This window comes from Netta rufina (assembly GCF_964035555.1).
Source record: "Netta rufina genome assembly, chromosome: Z".
In the NCBI taxonomy this organism is placed as follows: domain Eukaryota; kingdom Metazoa; phylum Chordata; class Aves; order Anseriformes; family Anatidae; genus Netta; species Netta rufina.
Window position 1 is genome coordinate 33215237 of NC_140126.1, and position 20753 is coordinate 33235989.

The window sequence follows — 20753 nt, forward strand, 5'->3', positions numbered from 1 at the left end:
ATATAACTTCTTTCATATTTCCACTAAGAAGCACACCAGAAGAATACAAAAGTGGTCTGAATTTCAGGGACACATACTCATACCTTAAGAATCTGATCTCCTTCCTGCAGTCCTTCCTGATCGGCTGAGGTCCCTTCTTGAATTCCAGCAATAAATATCCCAACATCATTTCCACCAGCCAGTCGTAGACCCACACTGTCCCCTTTCTTGAATCTCACCATTTTTGTATTAGGACTACAAGATTTGCAAGCCAGAAAAAGGAAGTAAGGCCAGATTTTAGGCATATGACAATACTAGGTTGTCAAGAGCAAAAAATTGCAACAGTTTCAACAAAATCATCGTAGTAATATTCTTTCTCTCATTAGAGAGAATATCCCTTTCTCTCATTAGATAGGCTACATTTACTCAGGTCATTCTTCAGAGAACAGAAAGCAGATAATTTGCATTTTTCAGAGTGGAAACTTAACTAGGAAGAGAGACCAGGTGACACACACAGACTTGACAGAACAGGAAAATGACTCCTAATTCCTGAAGTCCTGAAATCATTCCCAACCTATTGGATCTCCTTTCAACTGAGTAGCTTGGTTTTGTTTGTTTGGTTTTATTTTGGTTTTGTTTGTGAAAACAGCCTGAGTTATGAGCAATCACAAACAGTTTTTTTCCTCTAAGCATCTGAGAAATGTCATACAAATTTACACCTATTTTCTTTGCAGTTTAATATTTATTAGATTACATGGAACTCTTCAAGTTTTCTTGTACACAGAAATACTCCCAAGTATATTCTATTTCTGTGTTAACAATCATACCTTTCATATTCCAGAGAGGAAGAGGTTACTGAACAAGGTTCAGTGTTTTTCCTGTCAGAAAAGCTGTATGCCTAAGTGACCTTCCAACACAGAGGATAGTACTTATCTGTCAGCCTTTCTCAGTAATACCCTAAGCCTGTATTATAAATTCCCCTTCACCAAAATAATCACTTGATTAATTTGTACATCAATGACAACACATGCAAGGTCCAACCTCAGGAAAAATCTGAGAAGAGAATCTATTTGAGAAAAAATCCTGCACTATTTGAGAATCTATTTGAGAAAAAATCAAGCTGCACAATCTTTAGGCTTTCCCTTACAATCCTAGTATTCCTCTACCTTTAATTTCTGTATTTGGAGACTCTCAAAGAAAACATGTAGGTTGATTTCACATCAATACAGTGCGTAACTTTTAGTATCTTAACTCTTACGGAATCAACAGTACCAGGTTGAATTTACCCACTTTTAAAAACCATCACATATGCACACTCTTTGTGAGCAATATTTTGTTCATTTAGAGCAGAGATTAGAACTTCAGTATGCACAGCTCAGGCTTGTGCAGAAATGCAAATTTCAGTACACAAGTTTCCAGCTTTTACAGAAACACCTACATGTTTGGCCTTCTCTTGCAACAGACTTGTTTCCAAATTAAATAGAGGACATTCTCCTTGTATATTAGTATTAAGAGAAAGAGGAAGGTTGTCTGTTGTGTATGTATAAAATAATGAAGAGGTGTAATTTTTTTTTTATGCATGCCATAGCATTGTGCAGATTAGAATAGACCTTTACTGAAAGCAGATGTGCAGGGCCTTGGTCAAATAAGCTTTTGAGTATCTCTAGTGGTAGAGATACCACAACATACATGGAATAGCTGTTCAGTGGTTAACCACCTCATAAAAAATATATCACACCAGAATTTCCAATGTTCCAGCTTGGGTCTGTTGCTCTTCATTCTGTGTCCCTCTGAGAAGAGTCTGGCTCTGTTTTCTCTACACCTATTCATTATGTATTTGCAGACAGTCAACTTTGACTTCTGTTATCTCTCCTCCAGGCTTAACAACCCCTTCAGTTAGAAGGTACATCATCTCTTCTCAGCATTAAACTATGAAGGGAGTATCGCTCCAAATGAGCAAAAAAGTCCAAACATACACAACTAAGAAACAGGTGGAGGTCATGAAGAACACTGAGTGCAAAAGAACACAGCAAGTGCCTCCTTACCCATATATTGCTTCATCTTCAGGGCTGGGTTTAAGAATTGTTCTTGCAACTGGTTTGGGTTGAGACACTGTGTATAAAAAAAGCCAATGTAAGTTATTAAGCTATTAAAAACAAGTTATAGCAGGAATTTTTAGTGATCAGATAGCAATCAATCTCTCCCATGCCAAAGATTAATACAGATTTTAATGTAAAGCTTTTTTTTTCCCCTAGAATTGATTTACTTTCCACCCATCCATTTCCTCCCCCTCCCTTCCTCCTTTTTTTTCCCTCTAATTCTTGAAAATACAAATAGGTCAAAAGAGGAATATAGAACTCTTTCAGGCAATACAGATCAGACTTCAGAAATAGCTTCACTTGACCGTTTAGGGTACCAGACTACAGCAGAAGAAGCACTAGATGAGTATTTGCTTTTAGGGCCTTTAATTCTAATATACAACTGCCTTCAGGTAATCTCTTGTGTTCCTTCTTTCTCTGCACCGCAAAGCAGAGACAGACCTCTTCTGTGTGCAAGGATGGGATTAACAGGAAAACTATGCTAGACATGTGGATGTGATTTAGAGAGAATTTTTTTTGCCAGGAGATGAAGACAAAGGGGGAGAAGGAGGAGAAGATTAAGAAAGTGAAGGCGAAGGAGGAAGACAAAGATGAAGAAGAAGATGAAGACGAAGGATGTGAAGATGAAGGAGAAGAAGAAAAAAAAGATAAGGAAGAAAAAAAGGAAAAAGCAAGAATAATTCAACTCTGACCTGCCGCATCATCTTGATACTTTGGTTCTTTGTTTGTGTCTACAACTGTGACAGCAGCAGTAGCAACGTCACCAGTCGATTTAAATGGTGTAGGCATTGCACCCATCCTGGACATCCTACTGGATGAATCATCTTTTGCACTAAATGAGAAAAAAAAAACAGTGAAACCAGTTATCAGTACACGTATTTTAAGTATTTCCTTGATAAGCAAAGTACTGGAAAAGAACACTTCTTACTTTGGTTTCTCTTTTAGTTTTTCATTGGATGAATGTGAATCAACATCAGAATGATGTAATCTGTCATCTTGAGGGGAGAATGATCTGTTTGACTCTATTTCTGAAATATCTATAAAAACAGTAACAAAACAATAAATGCTTATATTATCTGCACATATAATCACCGCATTTATTTACAAAAGCTTTCAAATATAAAGTTGACACTTCAAGACCACTTCCTTTCCAAGTTGGATTTGTCTAGGGTTCAAAAAATGTTGCATGCTTTTTAGTTTCTTCCCCCTGGAAAATATCTCAGCAAGACTTCGCACAACTTTTGGTAAACATGCACACACCACACAACAGCTATGACCACACAATAGCCTGATGAGCTAGTATTAACAGACTTTTATTTGAGCTCTGCTGGAAATACAAGAAGACTACAGAAAACAGAAGACTACATTAACCATCCTTGTTACTGCTTTTCAGTCATGAAACAAAATGGCCCCCAGATTCAAACTGTATCTCAGTCATCACAGTAAAACCTATGAGGAGTTGTTTTGAGTATGCTGACATCACAGAAACAAGTATCTTGCATTATTTAATATAATATCCTGCTCCCCCAAACATCCTGAGGCCTTCCCAAAGCAAGATAATGTTGTGAGATACAGCTCGTGCATTGTCAGTGATCACTAGTACGGAACAGATCCTGGAAATGGAAACCAGTTCTCCAAGGGATTTACATGTAATTTTCTTTTGCCCTGACCATTTTTCCCTCCCATTGAACGCTGTAATGAACGTTAATGCCATTGGAAAGAGAGATCAGACCATTCCATTTGGTTTTAAAACTAAAGCCTTTTATTAAAGCAGCTGATTTGGATGTTATGAAGACAAAGATCGATTTTTCCTGACCACCACTGCTTCTTCTATCTCTGCCCCCAAGCAAAATGTATGATTACTACAAAACTCTTCTTTCACCTGAAAGGCAGTTGGCTTGATGCTTGTTTGGATAATATTTAATCATGTATGCATTCAGTGTTTTGTTTTTTTTTTTAATTATTTATTTTATTTATTTTATTTTTTTTAAGAATCTAGTGTCACTATATCACAGAAAAAACACTAGGCTTCAATTTATCCCCGTAAAGAGACATGAACTTTTTATCCCCATTAAACCTCACCATCCATTTCTGAGTCGCTGTCGTTCAGTGAAGGAATGTTGAGCAGTGTTTGCTTTCTGTCCCTGAGGACAACCAGCTGTAGCTTTCCCCGTGACTTCTCAATCAATTTTCGGGCATCAGATAAAGACATATTCTCTGTCACTGTACCATTGATCTGGACATAAAAAGGCAACAATAACACTACAGGTAAACAAAAAAGTCCATATTGCATTGAAGTTTGATAGTGAACTTGACTATAAAATGACATAATCCAGAGAAGCCATTTTAACAAATAGTTTCTACATTGCTAGCTGTTTAGCCAGGACATACCTTAAGAATGATATCCCCTTCGTGAAGGTTGCCATCTTTTGTGGCTAGGCCAGTACTGGTCATTTCTTTTATGAAGATCTGACTTCCAAGCCGAAGACCATATTCTAGAATCAGGGAAATAACCCGCTGTAGCTTAGATGATGAGCAAGAATGCATTTTTCAAAACAACACTATGTGCATGAAGTATTATACCAAGAGAAATGAAATTGGGGACCCAGTAAACCTACTTAACCTCAGGCTTTTTCCTATTTCAGCACTGTCACCATAGTACAAAAAATCAGCAGCCTGAAAACAATCACAGATGGTTAGCCTGCATGGTCAACAGCAAAACAATGCCTTTGTTGCGGAGGTGCTCATAAATACACTGGACTAGATTCTCTCCGTATCATGTTTTGTATGGTGTAGAAAGGCATGATAAAGAGTCAGAAAGTGCTAAAAGAAGACCTGTTTCTTTTACCAGTTGCTTCATGCAGACCCTCTCCTATCAGTAACAACCCAAAAACATGTCTCAGTTGTTTCAGGCAAAATGGAAAAAGAAAAGATAACATTGGTTTTAAAATGAGCACACCCTAGAGCAATAAAGGACAGAAACACAGTCACTTACTTGAAAAAAAAAAAAAGTCACCATGTTTGAGAGAATCTGCAGAGTATCCACATGAATGGCAGAAATTATTACAGAAATACTGGCTACATGTTGAACTTTTTAACAAAGACATCTGAAATTTCTCCTTATTCGTATACTTATGTGCATTATCTTTGCAATTTTAAAGATTATGTGCAGGGGAAGAATAAGAAGGAGGGACAAGCATCCTTGCCATAGTTGATAAAAAAAAAAAAAGAGAGAATAGCTCCTGCGTTCAAAGATTACACCAGCAGAATATTCTTCTAAGTCACAACAGGCACATTTAAAGGTATATAAAAAAGAGAAAAACAGCAGCACCACCGCCCAGAAAAAAAAAAAAAAAAAAAAAAAAAACACAGAGAAGGTGGAACAACCTATCTCAAATATGCTTTGCAGCACAACAATCTCTTTCACAGCACATTATAAGATCACACTTTTGGCAGCCATCTACACACTCCAACACTTAACAAGGAAAGGCTGTTTCAGTTGTTGCTATTTCAGTAACCATTAATTACATTCTGAAGTATTCAGAAACAAACAATCCTTGGAACCACTTCCTCCCTTCCGTATAATTAAATTAAATGGTCTATTAAAAGCAGAGTCTACTCTTCACCCTTTACAACTACCCCTTTTGTAGATGTGCCAAGTGTAATCTGAATCATGATCAGATCCATGTTTCTCACCATATTCAGAAGAATAGGGAGGAGAAAATGAAAAAAACAAAGGACACAGAGGCTCGAAAATAGTGAAATTATGTGTGTGAAGAGTATCTTGTTCAAAGGTGAAGTCCACAGTGCTGGGGGAAAAAAAAGCACCCAAAACCAGTCATGGAAAATGAAAGAACAACTTAAGCAATCAGTGAAAAAGGCCAACATTTACATTCAGTGCCCTCCCTGCCCCCAGCAAAATAACACGCTGCATTAAAAGCTAATTCCTCTATTCCCCTCCTGTACCTACCTTCATTGTGTTTGCCTTTTGTTAAGAGAACACTGATGGGTCCATTCTGATCCTGCGGTCCTAGGTACTCATGTTGATGGTGCATTTCAGGCGAAGGACTACGGGAACGAAGCCTGTCTCTACTTCGGCTCCTCACCTCCCTCGCATATCTAGGATCGGGTTGTGATCCATGGCTGTAACTGGGTGGGCTGTAGTCTCCTCTGTAGTCCCGTTCATAGCCACCATCTCTGTCAATGCTCCTTCCCCTGCTCCGATCTCTTCCATAGTCTCGATCCAAGCTCCTGTCAACACTCCTACCACGACTGCGATCACGGCTGTATTCCCTGCTACGGTCTCTGCTTTTGTTGCGCCCTCTGTCTTCATCATCTCTATAGCTCTGATCCAGGCTGTTTCCCCAGCTTTGGCTGCGCCCTCCATTGCCACTACGCCAGCTTCTTTCACTGTAGCCACTTCGAGCACTTTTGCCATCAAAATCTGCATGGTCATCCATTACATCTAAAGCTCTGTCCTCATAGTCAAGGGAGGGGCTTCTCCTCAAAGCAGCTGCCTGCACTTTCCGTGGTCTTTTCACTACCTGTTCAAGGCAGGATGAAACAAACAAAAAAGAAACCTCCAATGGTCAGAATGTGACATTTGACAAATGAAAAGTTCTTCACATTTCAGGTAGAGATGGGGAAAAATAGAGAACCTGAAAACCCTGAATCACTGCAGGACTGTACGTATCACACTGGAAACCAGTCTATTTACAGAATAACCAGTAAATGAGATTATTTAGATGTACAGAAGAAATACTAACTAGGAGAATAATAATACTAGGAGAATTAAAAATAAATTAAAAAATCAGATCAGCAACCACGTGACTTTACCTCTGCAACAGATACACTACAGATGTTTTTTCTTTCTCTAGATGACATCTAAAAATGTGACAGCCCCCTCCAACAGAGATGTTGATGCATCTCTGAAGGAAAGCAAGTCTGGACAGCAAATTCTTGGACAAGGTCTGTGTATGCTGGACATAATTTTACTCAAATTATTTCATTTTTTTCAACTGCCACTCATCATTTAGTAAAAATAAAAATTGAAGACAAATTTTATTCTCAGTTTTTCAACAAGATAACTTTGTAATGCTGTAATTTTATTTCCATTTGTTTCACCTGTATGAAGTATGTCTTTGCTTTAGTTATTTACTCTGTATGTTCAATTGGGCAAATGCTTTGCTGTATGCATTTATTGTCCATTTCATAGAAGAAAATCAAACCCTTGGTTGTTTACACAGGTACATACCACTTTACAGTGAATACATTTGTATTTTACTTACAATGGTGGCCACTTTTCCACTTTTCCTAAGCTGTTGGACTGCAAAAGAATGTGGAACATTTTCCATCGGGGTCCCATTAACTATGACCACCCGGTCATTTTCTCTGAAAGAGCAGAGAGAAGAAAAAAGAAAAAAAGAAAAGTATTTAAGAGAGGTCTTCATGAAAACAGCAAAATGCAATTTTATTTTTTTTTTCTCAGGGATGGCGGTGAACACAGACCAAAGCATTTTGTTCTCTTTAATAGAGAGCTTTTCTTAAAAGCTGCATTTGTTACACAGCACTGAAATACCTGAGATTACTACAAGAAGCTTTTAGTATATTTGAAAACCAGCTTGGGTAGAATTGCATAACTTTGTACACTTATTATGCCCAGCTTCGGTATACTGCCGTAACTTTAAGGAATATTTTGTTTTTAAAGGACATTCATTACAACCATTAAAAATTTTACTCTTTTTTACTTCTTCCAGAATGCCTAGTCCTTCTCACCTAGGTAGTATTTTTCACAGCAGGATAAGGATTTCAAGAGAGCTTCAAATTGCTGCACACCATAGCATTCAGACAAATCTCTACAAAGTACCACTGTAACACACAGCACACTCTTCTGAAATATTGGTATTTAGGCCCCATTGACAATGGAAGAACGTGATTGGTCAAAACAAAACCAAACTCCCCCAAAGCAAAATGAAATAAACAGAAAAACAAAAACCTAAAAAACAAACAAACACCCAAACAACGAAAAAACACCAAACCACACAGACCAAAAGAGATTACAGGTTCATCTATTCCAACCGCCTGCATGTCTAATAGACCATTAAGAAAGACTTAGGCACCTCTAGGAGACAAACCCATAATACATGATAAATTACAAAAAAAATGTTTCTTCCCAGAAAGATTTCTACCCCCAAAAGTACAGGAAACTTAAAAATAAAAAATAAAAAATAAATCCACCACTCCTTATATTAGTCTGTTTTGATGACAAGTCAGTTACTAACCTTGCAGTTAAAGCATTAGTCTGAACAAACACTGGCTACTGTACCTTTTTCTGCTAGATAAGAGAAATCTTTAGTACCCATTATTTTCTCTTAACTGTAATCAAGTCACATCACAATCTTCTTTTTAAATAAGAAGATTACTTACTTTAAGCCTCTCTCTGTAAGGCATTTTCTCTAACTCCTGATTTTTGTGCCTCTTTTCATAACCTTCCAATTCCTCTTACTGGAAAAGTATTCCAGAACAGCACACTATATTCCAGTATCAGTTTAATCTATACCATATGCAAGTTAAAATAGCTCTCTTCACAGTCTGTGTACCCCAAAATAGCACTAAATAATGTTACAACACTACATGGAGAACCCACATGTGTGTTCACTCTACTCTAGCAAGGCTTGCAGGACTGTAATGCCCTATACCTTGAAGGTTGGTCCTACATTCCTTAGTTTGCTAGAGGAACAGCTTTACCTTTAGTTTTCTTTAGGATGTGTTCTGTCTGCTTGTCCACAAATTGCTTAGTATTGCCTTGTCATCACCAATTTACTTACGATCATACATAATTTGTGGACATGATTTTATTCCCCAATCATAGATGGTTATGGATCAGTATTTATTATCATGGTATTGTATAGGAGTCACTTTTTGCAGGCTTATGTTGAGAATGGTTTGTTACATGCTCTGCAATACATCTCTTATCTAGTCCATCATTAACTACTCAGTCAGTCTTTTCATTACTACACCAAATTTACCACAAATAATTGTGGCAAAATGGCCACAACTCACCCACTCTTGAGTTACTATTACTGTGGAAATTCATCATTCTTCCAAACAGTCTAGTCCTTATCAAAGTATTCCAGGATGAAAAACTGATCAGCAGTGGACTAGAGATTGTTCATCTCAGCCTACAGATTTCAAAATACTTGTCTGTGATAGATGTTGCCTCACCACTGAATGCACTATCAGAAGGACTATCTATAACCTGCATTTTTATATTTGTTTATTCCAATTATAAAATAAACATTTAGCAAAGGCTTCTGTTTCTCTTCCCTGCCCCATTATCATGCCCAACACGATAAAGGTTGAGACCTGCTGTTGGGCTCTCTATCCAACTTAACACCATTTTCTTGAAAACTAATGACTGGCCAATTAATATGTTTCCTGAAGGAAGAACAGGAAGAGTACTTTGAGATGCTAAGTATTTCTACTATTCATTTAGAAGATATACAATCTTAAGAGAGACATAGCTGACTACAAAAGCTTTTCAACACCGCTGAAATTTATTTACTTAAAAATAGCAAAGAAACACCCCCATGGATTTTTTTTTCCCTTTTTTTTTTTTTCCTCCCATTTAAAACAGACATCTAAGTCTTCAAGAAATTATCACATCTCAATTGGGTTAAATCATCAGACAGTCAACCATGCCCAATGAAGTTTTTACGTATTCTCCAGCCATGACCCTCAAAATACGTCAGACAGAGAAAAAAAGAAATTGCTTACTGAAGTAATCCATCTGCTGGGCCACCTGGGAGAACATCTGAAATGACTATCGAGGTTTCACCATTTTCAAAATGTGGGTTATCTCTGCCACCAGAAACTGCAATCCCAAATCCTCGTTTTGAATCCTTTGAAAACAAACAACAAAATTCAATTCCATCAGAAGGCATTTTGATAGAGAGAAAGAAGAGTAGCACAAATCTTCGGTGATGGCACTCTACCTAGATAGTATTCAAAATACAATAGTTACATGCAGAGTTGCAGAAATATGCAATACCTCTAGATTTAAAAAATAATGGATATATGTAGCAAGAAGACATGTTCTTGTGTTCCAAAACCTCAATCTGCAGCCTTGTGATGGTTAGTAATTAAGCAAAGTTCTCACTAATGTGGTCTACATTTTGCTACATCATCCCACTGGTTATTCATGCCAAATTTATTGTTAGATATATGACTCTATTGTGTTTGTGATGCTTGGAGAAACCAGAGAAGCATTTTCAGCCTTCATTACAACTGCTATCTAGTCTTCAATAACTACTTACTCCTCCATCAGTATAACCAAGATCATGACTGACTACGAGAAGCAAGCAGTGAACTTGTGAATGGTCTGTAATTTCCTCTATCACAATCAAGCAGTTTAAATATGTAATTTATGTACAACCTACCTTCATAGAAATGTCAGATCTATAAACTCTTATGCTTTGCATTCATAAAATTAAGGAAGTACGTGTGAAGGAAGCATGCCTGTAACACTAGACCTTAAGTGTTAGCACAACACAACTGCAGAAAAGGTGTCCACAAAACTACGTTTTTTTTTAAACACACAGATTAACGTTATTAGCTATTCAATACAGACCTTCTCTCACTAAAAACAAAACAAAACAAAAAAACAAAATTATGCCACATTTAATACTTAAAAATGTTTTTAACTTACAGATGAATTAATACTCCAGGTTAAAATAACACTTTTCCCACAACTCAGCATGTTTATGTCATCACATGCTAGCTGGTGCTCCACTAATTTCAATATTAAGTGGGTATTTATTTGAGAAGGTTAAAAAGCAATGCTTTGCACTTGCTGCACATTAGTTGTACAGGAAGCAGACTGACACTTCAAGCCAAAACAACAGAGAATTAAAAATAATGGTAGAACTCTTCGGTAGTTCATTTGTACTTGACAGCACAAGTCCAATCAACTCATACTGCATTAAGTGACAAAAGGTTATCTCTGAAGCAAAGAAGTAGTTTACAGGTTACTCAAGATCTGAAAAGTTTGAAATTACAACAACTAAGGTCTCCTTTTGCAGTGTTTCTATCTACCTCTGCAACACGAAAAACAATTTTTCCTCAAAAACTCAGCACATAAAACAGGTTCTGTAGGCAAGAGGACTGTTTCACCTCAGGCTGTGGTCATCAAGTTGATTTCATTGCAGAATGCATAAAAAACATTAACAGGACAACCTATTCATTGAACCCAGATCATCAAAAGAGATCATCACCGCCACTGCTGCTGAAGGACACATCCTGTACTGTGTCATGGTAGCCTAGCCATGACAGATCTCAGAAGCAAGAAATGAACTTTCTTTAACTCAAAGGGACTTAGTATACATTGAGTATAAATTCATCTTTTCTTAAAAGTAATTGTTAAGGTGGCATCTGTAGCCCACATATTTTAGAAATTTAGATAACAGTATTTTTCCACTAGATTCTACACTGCTAGATATGAAAGATATGAACAAATCAGAGAAAATGTGTTCAGTGATAATTATAAAGCTTGGACATTAACCACAACTGCTTGATAAAGCCATCTGCTTTGTTTTTAAGGTTATTCAATGATGAATTTAGCTATGTGGCTGGCACATGGTATATTAGACTGCTATAACCAACACCAAATAAAAGCAAGTATAGCACTTAAGTGGTTAATTTAATTTACTCTTAACATTAAAGAATCAGATTATAGTATGAGTAACTAGCAATTAAGCTTTAAAATAGAAAAGATATCTGATTTGCACAAGACATTAATCATATTCTTGACTCATATAAGATAATGACATTTATTGTAAAAGATTTTTAGACTACTGCAGTGCTGAATATTTGAAAACCGAAAACATAACAGGCACTCACCTTTTGTAAGGTCACAGTGTACTGTTCCCATATCAGCTCTTCCATGCCTGGGGCCTGTTGCACACAGAAACCGATTAGCAAAACACAAAGCACACAACAATCTAAACTGTGAAATACCCCATTAAAACACATATATAAATATAATATTCTAAGCATTTGGTAAAGTTAGTATGAAGTGCATGTATTTAATTCGTATTTATTTAAAAATGGAAAAAAAAAATATTAATAGACTCAGGTTGGTAGACTGTCTTCATATTTCACTGGTTTAACAGCTCATCCTCATTTTCTGGAAAAGTTTCATTCAGCATAAGCAATTCATTCAGATCACACTAGCATTATACAGTCCTGATTCAAATAACATGAACTCCCCGATAAAGATATCTCCATACCAGTATACCATTCAGCAGTTGAAACTGGGATCTCCAAAACCAATAAGCCTTCAGATCTTTTCATCTTAGTACATGTGGATTTAACAAATGCTAAATCCACCCCAAATTACACAATTAAATATTTTAATTCCCCTTCTGAAATTCATTTTTACAAAAAACAGTTATCACTATATAGCACTGGTATATCCATTTCTATGACACTTCTCAAAAATCCTTTTTTTTCCCCCTCCCACATTTCCAGTTAAAACTGATCCTGAACTGACCAGTTTATCTTACATGATATAACCTGAAATCTTTCCAACATCACAGCTTGAAAACACAATACAGAATAATCACCCAGCTATGATGCATCATATAGTAAGTACATAGCCAGCTTCTGGCCTTTAAACCAAGAGAAAAAAGGAACCACTGTATTTGATACTGAAAACTTTCACAAAGCAAAGCATACTTTTGCAGAAGAAAAATCCAAGCACTGCATGAGTATATGCGTATTCAAGCCATCGATTTATTTGTTTTTACTGTTGAAAGAGGACATCTTTCTTGATAAGGTAAGAGTTTTGTCAGGAAGCAGAAGTTCAGACAGAAGCTTGATTTTGACTTAATGGTCTTTATAAAGGCTTTAAAGGGATTACTGGCAACTAAACTCCAAAGGAAAAAAACAAACAAACAAACAAAAACAGATAAGAGATGTGACACAAGAAGAGCATGCCTCTGTTTGAAAGAATCCCTTATATTTCAAGAGTAAATGTTTTCTGGCAGTCAGCAACTATTCAGCAAGCCATGGAAGCCATTTATCAAATGCAAGGAGCACCACAAAGTGTTCTCCCAATGGATTTTGAGCACTCCAAAGCAGAATGAAGTTTATGTTTTCCATTGCATGGTCACCACATTAAAAAACAAACATCAGTGTAAGTCCTGCTTAGAGTTCCTGAAGGAATATGCAAAATATTCAGCATTCTTATCAGCAAGTTCACAACACTGAGCGATGTTAAATATGCATCAGTACTTTTCACCTGGAAAATGGATAACACTCTCCAGTTTCTAGGACCCTTCAGGTGTAATTAGAAACGCATTTCATATGGCTGTTAAGAGAGGACGTCATATTAAAATTGACACAAGTATTTCTAAATTTCTACTTGTCTAGAACACGTAAGAATGAGTGGCATTTGCAACTTACTAAAACATACATGTCCTGGATAAGTTAATTACTCTGTTTGCTGAAGCACATGGTGAAATTATTTCCTCTGATATTTCCATGTTAGTAGCTGACATATCTGACCCTTCAGCCAGCTGACACTGAACTGTCTCACTACATATATTCCCTTACATAGATGAGGTCTATGGTAAAATAAAAATAAAAATAAATAAATTCTCATTAACTACATGCTTATTCTGAGCCACTGTGACAAATAAAAGTGAGTTGGATTGCCTGTTTTGCATGTATGAAAATGGTGACCTACTAGTGACCCTTAGTTACACCATTACTGTCCTACTTTTCTATATGACATTTTTAAGCTCTGCAGAAAACCAGTCTGATCTAAAGAAAGGACTCAATGTCATTTAAATTCCAGTTGGCTTCACTGAAGAGAATTTTAGAAATGAAAGGATCAAATGATGGGTAAAATTTAAAGGACAAGCAGCTGCGCTCCAATTTTGCAGAAGCGGGTTAGATGTAAAATCTCTTCCATCCTTCTTACTGTACACAAGCCCAAAACAACTTACAGGTGTGACAAGAACTTCACTTGTATCCAATTTGCACTGCCTGCAGCCCTTACCAACACTACCTACCAATCCAACACACCGAGACCAGCTCTGCGCAGACGAAACAGGGTGCAACAGGCAAGAGCTTGCTGCCCTTGGGGGTGGAGAGCAGCACCCTCACCCTGCTCTTCCAGCAACTCTAACATCAGGTCTTTGATATTCCATCTGCTAAAGGTCACTCTGAGAGAAATGACTGCTTATTCAGTACAATGGTGCAGCAAAGGGACTGAGGAAAGCATAGTAACGATATTGGGAAATGGATTTATAGGTATGAAATGGCTAAGCTGACAGGAATTTCCTTCAAGAACACGATGCCTCCCATCCTCAGCGGCACAAGCAAAACCTTCTACACAATGGAAGAGGTTCGTTGTGTACTAAATCAAAGCATCATAACCTAATGTACTTAAGCTTATTTTGGTCTGGCAAGCAAGTCTTGAAGTATCTGGAAACAAAAACAAGTAAAAAGAAAGGAAAAGAAACTGCTGCCTCTATGATTAAGAACCTGCAAGATGTTGAGCCGATAGCATCATGCACCTGTTACTTGAAGGAGTTCCTCAGAGCATCATTTATGGTCTTCAGGTACTTCCTTTGTAAATTTGGGGGAGGGAGTGTATTTTTGGCTTGGAGCTGTTAGTAAGCATCAAACAAAAGCCAATTAAATAATTCACTTTGTAATTTGTAAGTAATACATTTTTAGAAACTACTCCTCAGGAAACTGCCTCCCAGTTGCTGCATGCTATATTAGTGAAGGAAAGTACACGATGTACTTGCAAGCTGATTTTGTGCAACATAATTACCAAGACAACAGCACCAGCTCTGCCATACCGATAAAGCTATGCAGGCTATGTGACACAGTTCAGAGAACTGAGTGGTCACCTTGGAAGCCCGTAACGCACAAAACACATCTGTACTCCCTCAAATCTCTAAGCAATAATCTCTTTAACATCATAAAAAGCACTGCTGCTTGCCACTGCCACGATACTAACCCATACTGACAGATTAATGGAGAAGATTGAGAGGGAGGGAGAGACATGTTATAAATCACCAGCTGAGGACTTCATCAGAACTACAATTAAAGTCTCCACCACAGTCACAAAATTCCTGTTATTCCACACCTAATAATGACTCTCCTCTGAAGGCACCAAGTGATGGGTCACAAAAACCCTCATACCCTTGCCAACTTCTTCACGCTTCATCCGTAGGGAAACACGAAGGCATCCTGAACAGCCTGGATATCCCTTGTAGGATTGCCATTTCACTGCAAGACTGCACACCAAAACACTGAAAGGCAGAGCAGTAAGGATCCCACCTCCGATTACCAATTGTAACTGCTTTGCAAGGTTTCACACAGATAGCAGCTAGCTGCAGCAAACATAAATTACTGCAATTAGCTGGTCTAAATTCATTAGTGACTAAAGTCAGTCCACTTCTAATTAGAACACTGTGCTCAGGCTTTGCTTAAATCTGCCTAATTCTCGTGTACCCAAATGATAGGTACTTTGTACGTGCCCAGAACAGATTGCTTAACCCAATCTCTGGCAGGAAACAATGCAAAGTGCTAAAATCACCCGCGTGCTACGAGCAGGCAGCTGTTGCAACTCCCACTGACAGTCCTCAGAGATTTACTTATGCAACTCCTTGCTGCTGAGAGATGACCCACGCCAGCTTCTTTCACGGTGAAAGAAAAACACCGCCAGAAGACCTGCCACTGCAGGCATCTGGCTATGAAAGTGAGTTGGAGGGGGAAGGAGCAAGGCACCGGGGGGGAGGTGGGGGAGGAGGGAGGAAAGACCTGGAGCAAGATGCAACAAAAAGCAACTCACGTGCCCCCTTAAAATCCTCAACTTTTTGACTGCATGTGACCACATTCTCTGCAGAGCTTGAGCCGTCTTCATTGTTGCAGGATATAATCTGTTAGGGGACGCCGTGCATCCCGGTCTTTTCATCTGTTTCTACCACTCAACACGGTTATGTAATTCTAATACAATAGTGGCCTACATACTCAAACAAATCCTGCTGCCCGTTTCGCACAGAAACACATCAAAAACACAGCAGGGAAATCTGCTCGGAGTTTCACTAACTCTCACTCTCAGAGGCCCCGGAAAAAAACAGGATCATATCCTTATGTTTAAAAATAATAAAACTCATTATTATTTTAAGTGTCAGGAACAGATCAATATGTAGCAAGATATTCTTCTTGTAAGCACATATTGACCTCCGCCCCCCCCCCCCTCCCCAAACCAATCTGAAACTTTAAAGAAATGGGGTACCTGCAATTTCAAGAAAGAGGGGTGGAGAAGCACAATGCAGATTACCCGCAAGTTTATATTCTGACTATAGCATTTCCTAGTAAAAATTACTCAAATTAATGGAGTGAAGGGTACTTTAAACTGTGTTTAACAACCTCTATCAATTCTTAACACTTTAACTGCTGAATCTGGAAGTCCTTATGCAGAAATAAATGTAAATGTGTGAGTAATTCCTTCATCTGGACGTGTAAAATTACATTTAAACATCGGCAAAACTGGTGACATGGCTCCAGAAAGCAAAAAGGCACAGGGCAAGCACTTTAAACTGTGAAGCAGACAGGAAGCTATGCCAAGTGTACAACACTTCTCCATGCAAAAGCCCCATCCACAGACCACATTTTTTCAAGAGCAGAGGAGTTTTAACTGCTGAAGATGGACAACAGTGGCAAATGTGGAGTTCAAGGTTCTTCCATTAAAAGACCAAATTCAACTTCTGGCATTTCAACTGTGACCCCATCAGCCTGTTGCACTTCCTAGCACAAGCCAGCAGAACTGGAGCTTTGTGCCCAAGCACTCAGCTATTGAGGGCAAACACTATTCAGGGAAGCGCACTGACACCGGCCTCTGGCTGGGGATCCCCGGCTCTGGAGCAAGTGTGCTGATGGAATACTGTCCTGGGAGCTTGGTGGAAATGGTTGAGATCATCGCTGTATTGCATTTACGGGGTAAGGTTTAGGTAGCACGGGGACCCAGGGGTGGCCTTTGGGAGAAGAATCTAGCAGCTGCCGCATGTCAGATAAGGGCCAGTTTCAGACAGCCCCAAAGGGACCTGCTGCTGGCCAAAGCCAGCCAATATGTGATGTTGTTTGTGCCTCTGTGAGAGCAGATTTAAGAAAGGGGGAGAAAAAAACCTGCTGTGCAACAGCAGCTGGGAGAAATTGAGAGAGAAGCAGCCCTGCAGCCCCCTAGGTGAGTGCAGCAGGAGGGCAGGAGGTGCTCCAGGCAGGCAGCAGCAGTTCCCCTGAGGGCTGTGGAGAGGCCCCTGGTGGAGCAGGCTGTCCCCCTGCAGCCCATGGGTCCCACATGGAGCAGATCTCCACGCTGCAGCCCGTGGAGGAGTCCCTGGTGGAGGAGGTGGATGTGGCCTGGAGGAGATTTTTTTTTTTTTTTTAATCACTGTCCCAGTAGATCCATGGTACCTACTTTTAATGGTACAACCACCACTGCCTTTTGACTTTACCTGCCTGACCCTTTCCAAAGACTAATGGAAACTAATGGACTAGCTATCTAAAGCCTAATTTCACACACAGCACAAGATTACAGTTGTAATTACAAGCCTTTGACATTCATATCAATTTCCCATTTATTATCTACAAATGTCAGAAATTGAAGCTCCTTCTGAAAAAAAGTTGAACTCCAAGCAGTGAATCACACCTTGGTTCTTTGTCTATTCAGAGTCTATCCGGAGTTTATCCAGACAATAAAGCATTTGTGATTCATGTGGGAAGAATAAATTAAAAACTAACCATGATGATCTAAACCAGGACTGTGAGAAGAGAGACAAAACTTGAGAAAACTGCAGAGTAACCTCAGAATGTCACGATGCTCTGGCAAAAGAGGCTTTTCCAGTCCATGACATGAGCAGCTGAATGGAAACATGCCATAGCTGTTTCAAGATGTCAGCAGCATTCTTGTCCCCAAAGGCTGTAAACTGCAGCAGAGAATTCAGAAACTGCCCACATGTTGCCTGCCTGTTTCAAGGCAATTATATGATACAGAATTGGATTACGCTAGATTTATGGGCATTCCAAGATTCTGATCCACTTCAGCTTCTGGAGCACCCCCATGAGACTTCCTTAAAAGACAGTGGAGGCTGAGTGAAAAAAGAAGCAAGCTCTGTAACAGTTTGTGGTGTAAAGGTTCACCCTTGCTCTCCCTCAGCAGGAATTTTGTAGGCTGTAGCCTTCTAGGCTAATTAAAGATGCCTATGAAAAGATAATCAGTTAACACAAACAGTAGATCCAGAAGCTATCAAGTATTCTGGATTACCATGTTGAAAAATGACTGAAGAGGAATTGCACCTTTACCAGGCCTTTCACCTAGCTGCAAATAAGGGTACTCAAGCCACTTTGAAGTAAGAAGGCTCCAACAAAACATTCAAATGTTTTCATCAAGAATCTGCATTGTATACAGATGTATGAGTAGGATCTACAAAGATAAGAAAAAATATTTATCTGCAGATCTTTAAAGTAAAGGCAACATTTCACAAAAAAAAAAAAAAAAAAAAAAGACACTTAGTTGACATATTTCCTACTTTTTGTGTAGGCTCCTACACTAATAGAGCAACCCCCAAAAGAGCAACAGATTGTACTTAAACTGTATTTAGGAACACCAGTCCTACTCCCACATTTGAGTAAAATCAAGATGACTGCTAGTGTCAAGATGGGTATGCATCAGGATGCAGGAGTTAAAAGCAAACAAACAAACCAAAAAACAATAAACACAAGCCCTGTCACTGTATAAGTAAGTATACCTACAGCTCAGCACTGGAATGACATCCTTTGAAGGAGAAAAGTGGAAAGAAGCAGTGCACCAGTCCCATCTTCCGCTTCCCTTATCAGTTAAAGCCTATACTTTTGATATAGCTTTTATTTTTTTTCCCGGATTACATGACAAAAACAAATACTTTGCAACAGGACATAGCAAAGGTAATTTGCCTGTAACAAGCAGATTGATGACATATTATCAGGCTTTTTTACTAGGAACATGAGCCAGCAGTGTGCCCAGGTGGACAAGAAGGCCAACGGCATCCTGGCCTGTGTCAGGAATAGTGTAGCCAGCAGGGCCAGAGAGGTGATTGTCCCTTTGTACTCTGCTGTGGTGAGGCCGCCAGAAACTTTCACAGAGGTCCATCAACAGCTTACATGCTCTCCAAACTGAGGGAAATAATTTCCAAGAACAGCCCCCCCCAGAAACAAGACAACACCAGCTCTGTATCACCCTGTAGATGGATTTCAAAATTGTTCCTGTAGTCACCTATGCTCTACACATAGACACCTCTATGCTCTGCTGTGTCAAATGAAACAAATCACAAATTATGTCTTGGAAAACTGGTGAAATATTTGCTTAGGAAGCAAATGTAGCCAGCAGGGAGGTGATCATCCTCCTGTACTCAGCTCTGGTGAGGCTGTACATTGAGTACTGTGTTCATCTTTGGGCCCCTCTCTACAAGAAGGGCATCAAGGCCCTGGAGCGTGTCCAGAGAAGGGCTACGAAGCTGTTGAAGGGCCTGGAGCACAAGTCCTCTGAGGAGCTGCTGAGGGAATTGGACTTGTTTAGTCTGGAGAAGAGAAGGCTCAGGGGAGACCTCATTGCTCTCTGCAACTACCTGAAAGGAAGCTGTGGGGAGCTGGAGGTCGGCCTCTTCTTGCAGATGACTAGCAATAGTACTAGGAGTGGCCTCGAGTTTCATGAGGGGAAGCTCAAGTTGGAAATGAGGAGACATTTCTTCTCAGAAAGAGCAGTCAGATATTGGAACGGGTTGCCCAGAGAAGTGGTGGAGTCACCGTCCCTGGGGGTGTTCAAGGAAAGGTTGGACGTGGTGCTTAGGGACATGGTTTAGTGGGTGATATTGGTGGTAGGGGATGGTTGTGCCAGATGATCTTGAAGGTCTTTTCCAACCTTAATGATTCTGATTCTGCTGCAGAACCGAAGAGACAAAGGGCAACCGTACTGTTCACCACAGTACTGGGAATACTAAGTGACGAACACACATCTCGGTCCCATTTTCACTGTAGCCCTGCTTCTAATTCATACTGCAATGTTCCAGATCTTCTAGTACATAATTACTATTATTTTTTTTAAAAGTCAAAGGAGATGGAAAAAACTTGCATACATGCACAACATCTCCACTGATCCAGAGCTCTAGTAAGTTGTTTGCTTTTTAATTCAAACTGTATCACTTAATCCAGCTCACAGTGTGTGTGTGACATATGAAGCTTAAATGCAATGAAGGATATCACACAATCCGCCCATTATGGCAGTCCATGCACCAGAACTCTTAGAGTGGTTCACAGGGGTGAAATCAAAATGGCATCTTCAGCTCAAAGATTTATTTTGCAGAATTTTGCCTGGATACAGTTAAAGTCAGATCAAAATAGAAACACGGGATTTGAGTTCTGCAGGTATTTAATTACTCTTCAATTCCCTATAATAAAGGGGATAACAAATAGCCTGGATGCTACAAAAAAGCCACTACAGAATGTGGTATTAGAAATCCTTTTCCTGGATTACTGAGTAAAGCACATAATCTCTGAATAGTTTTATTGATTTTAATTATGTATTAGAGAAACTCCTAAACAAAACTACGGAGGTTGTAC

The 20753-nt window shown here is 39.0% G+C and overlaps 1 protein-coding gene across 4 annotated transcripts in view; it reads right to left on the minus strand.

Moving 5' to 3' along the window:
* Positions 1 to 20753, minus strand: part of TJP2 (tight junction protein 2) — a 65239-nt gene that overhangs the window by 12469 nt on the left and 32017 nt on the right. For all 4 annotated transcript variants that reach the window (XM_084305232.1, XM_084305230.1, XM_084305231.1 and 1 more), the window contains 10 exons: positions 11976 to 12029; positions 9855 to 9979; positions 7367 to 7469; positions 6049 to 6622; positions 4470 to 4573; positions 4161 to 4314; positions 3007 to 3115; positions 2771 to 2910; positions 2025 to 2091; positions 84 to 234 (listed from right to left, as the gene is read on the minus strand). In XM_084305232.1, coding sequence (XP_084161358.1) covers positions 84 to 234; positions 2025 to 2091; positions 2771 to 2910; positions 3007 to 3115; positions 4161 to 4314; positions 4470 to 4573; positions 6049 to 6622; positions 7367 to 7469; positions 9855 to 9979; positions 11976 to 12020 — 1572 coding nt within the window. In that variant the 5' untranslated portion in view covers positions 12021 to 12029. The remainder of the gene's footprint in view (positions 1 to 83; positions 235 to 2024; positions 2092 to 2770; positions 2911 to 3006; positions 3116 to 4160; positions 4315 to 4469; positions 4574 to 6048; positions 6623 to 7366; positions 7470 to 9854; positions 9980 to 11975; positions 12030 to 20753) is intronic.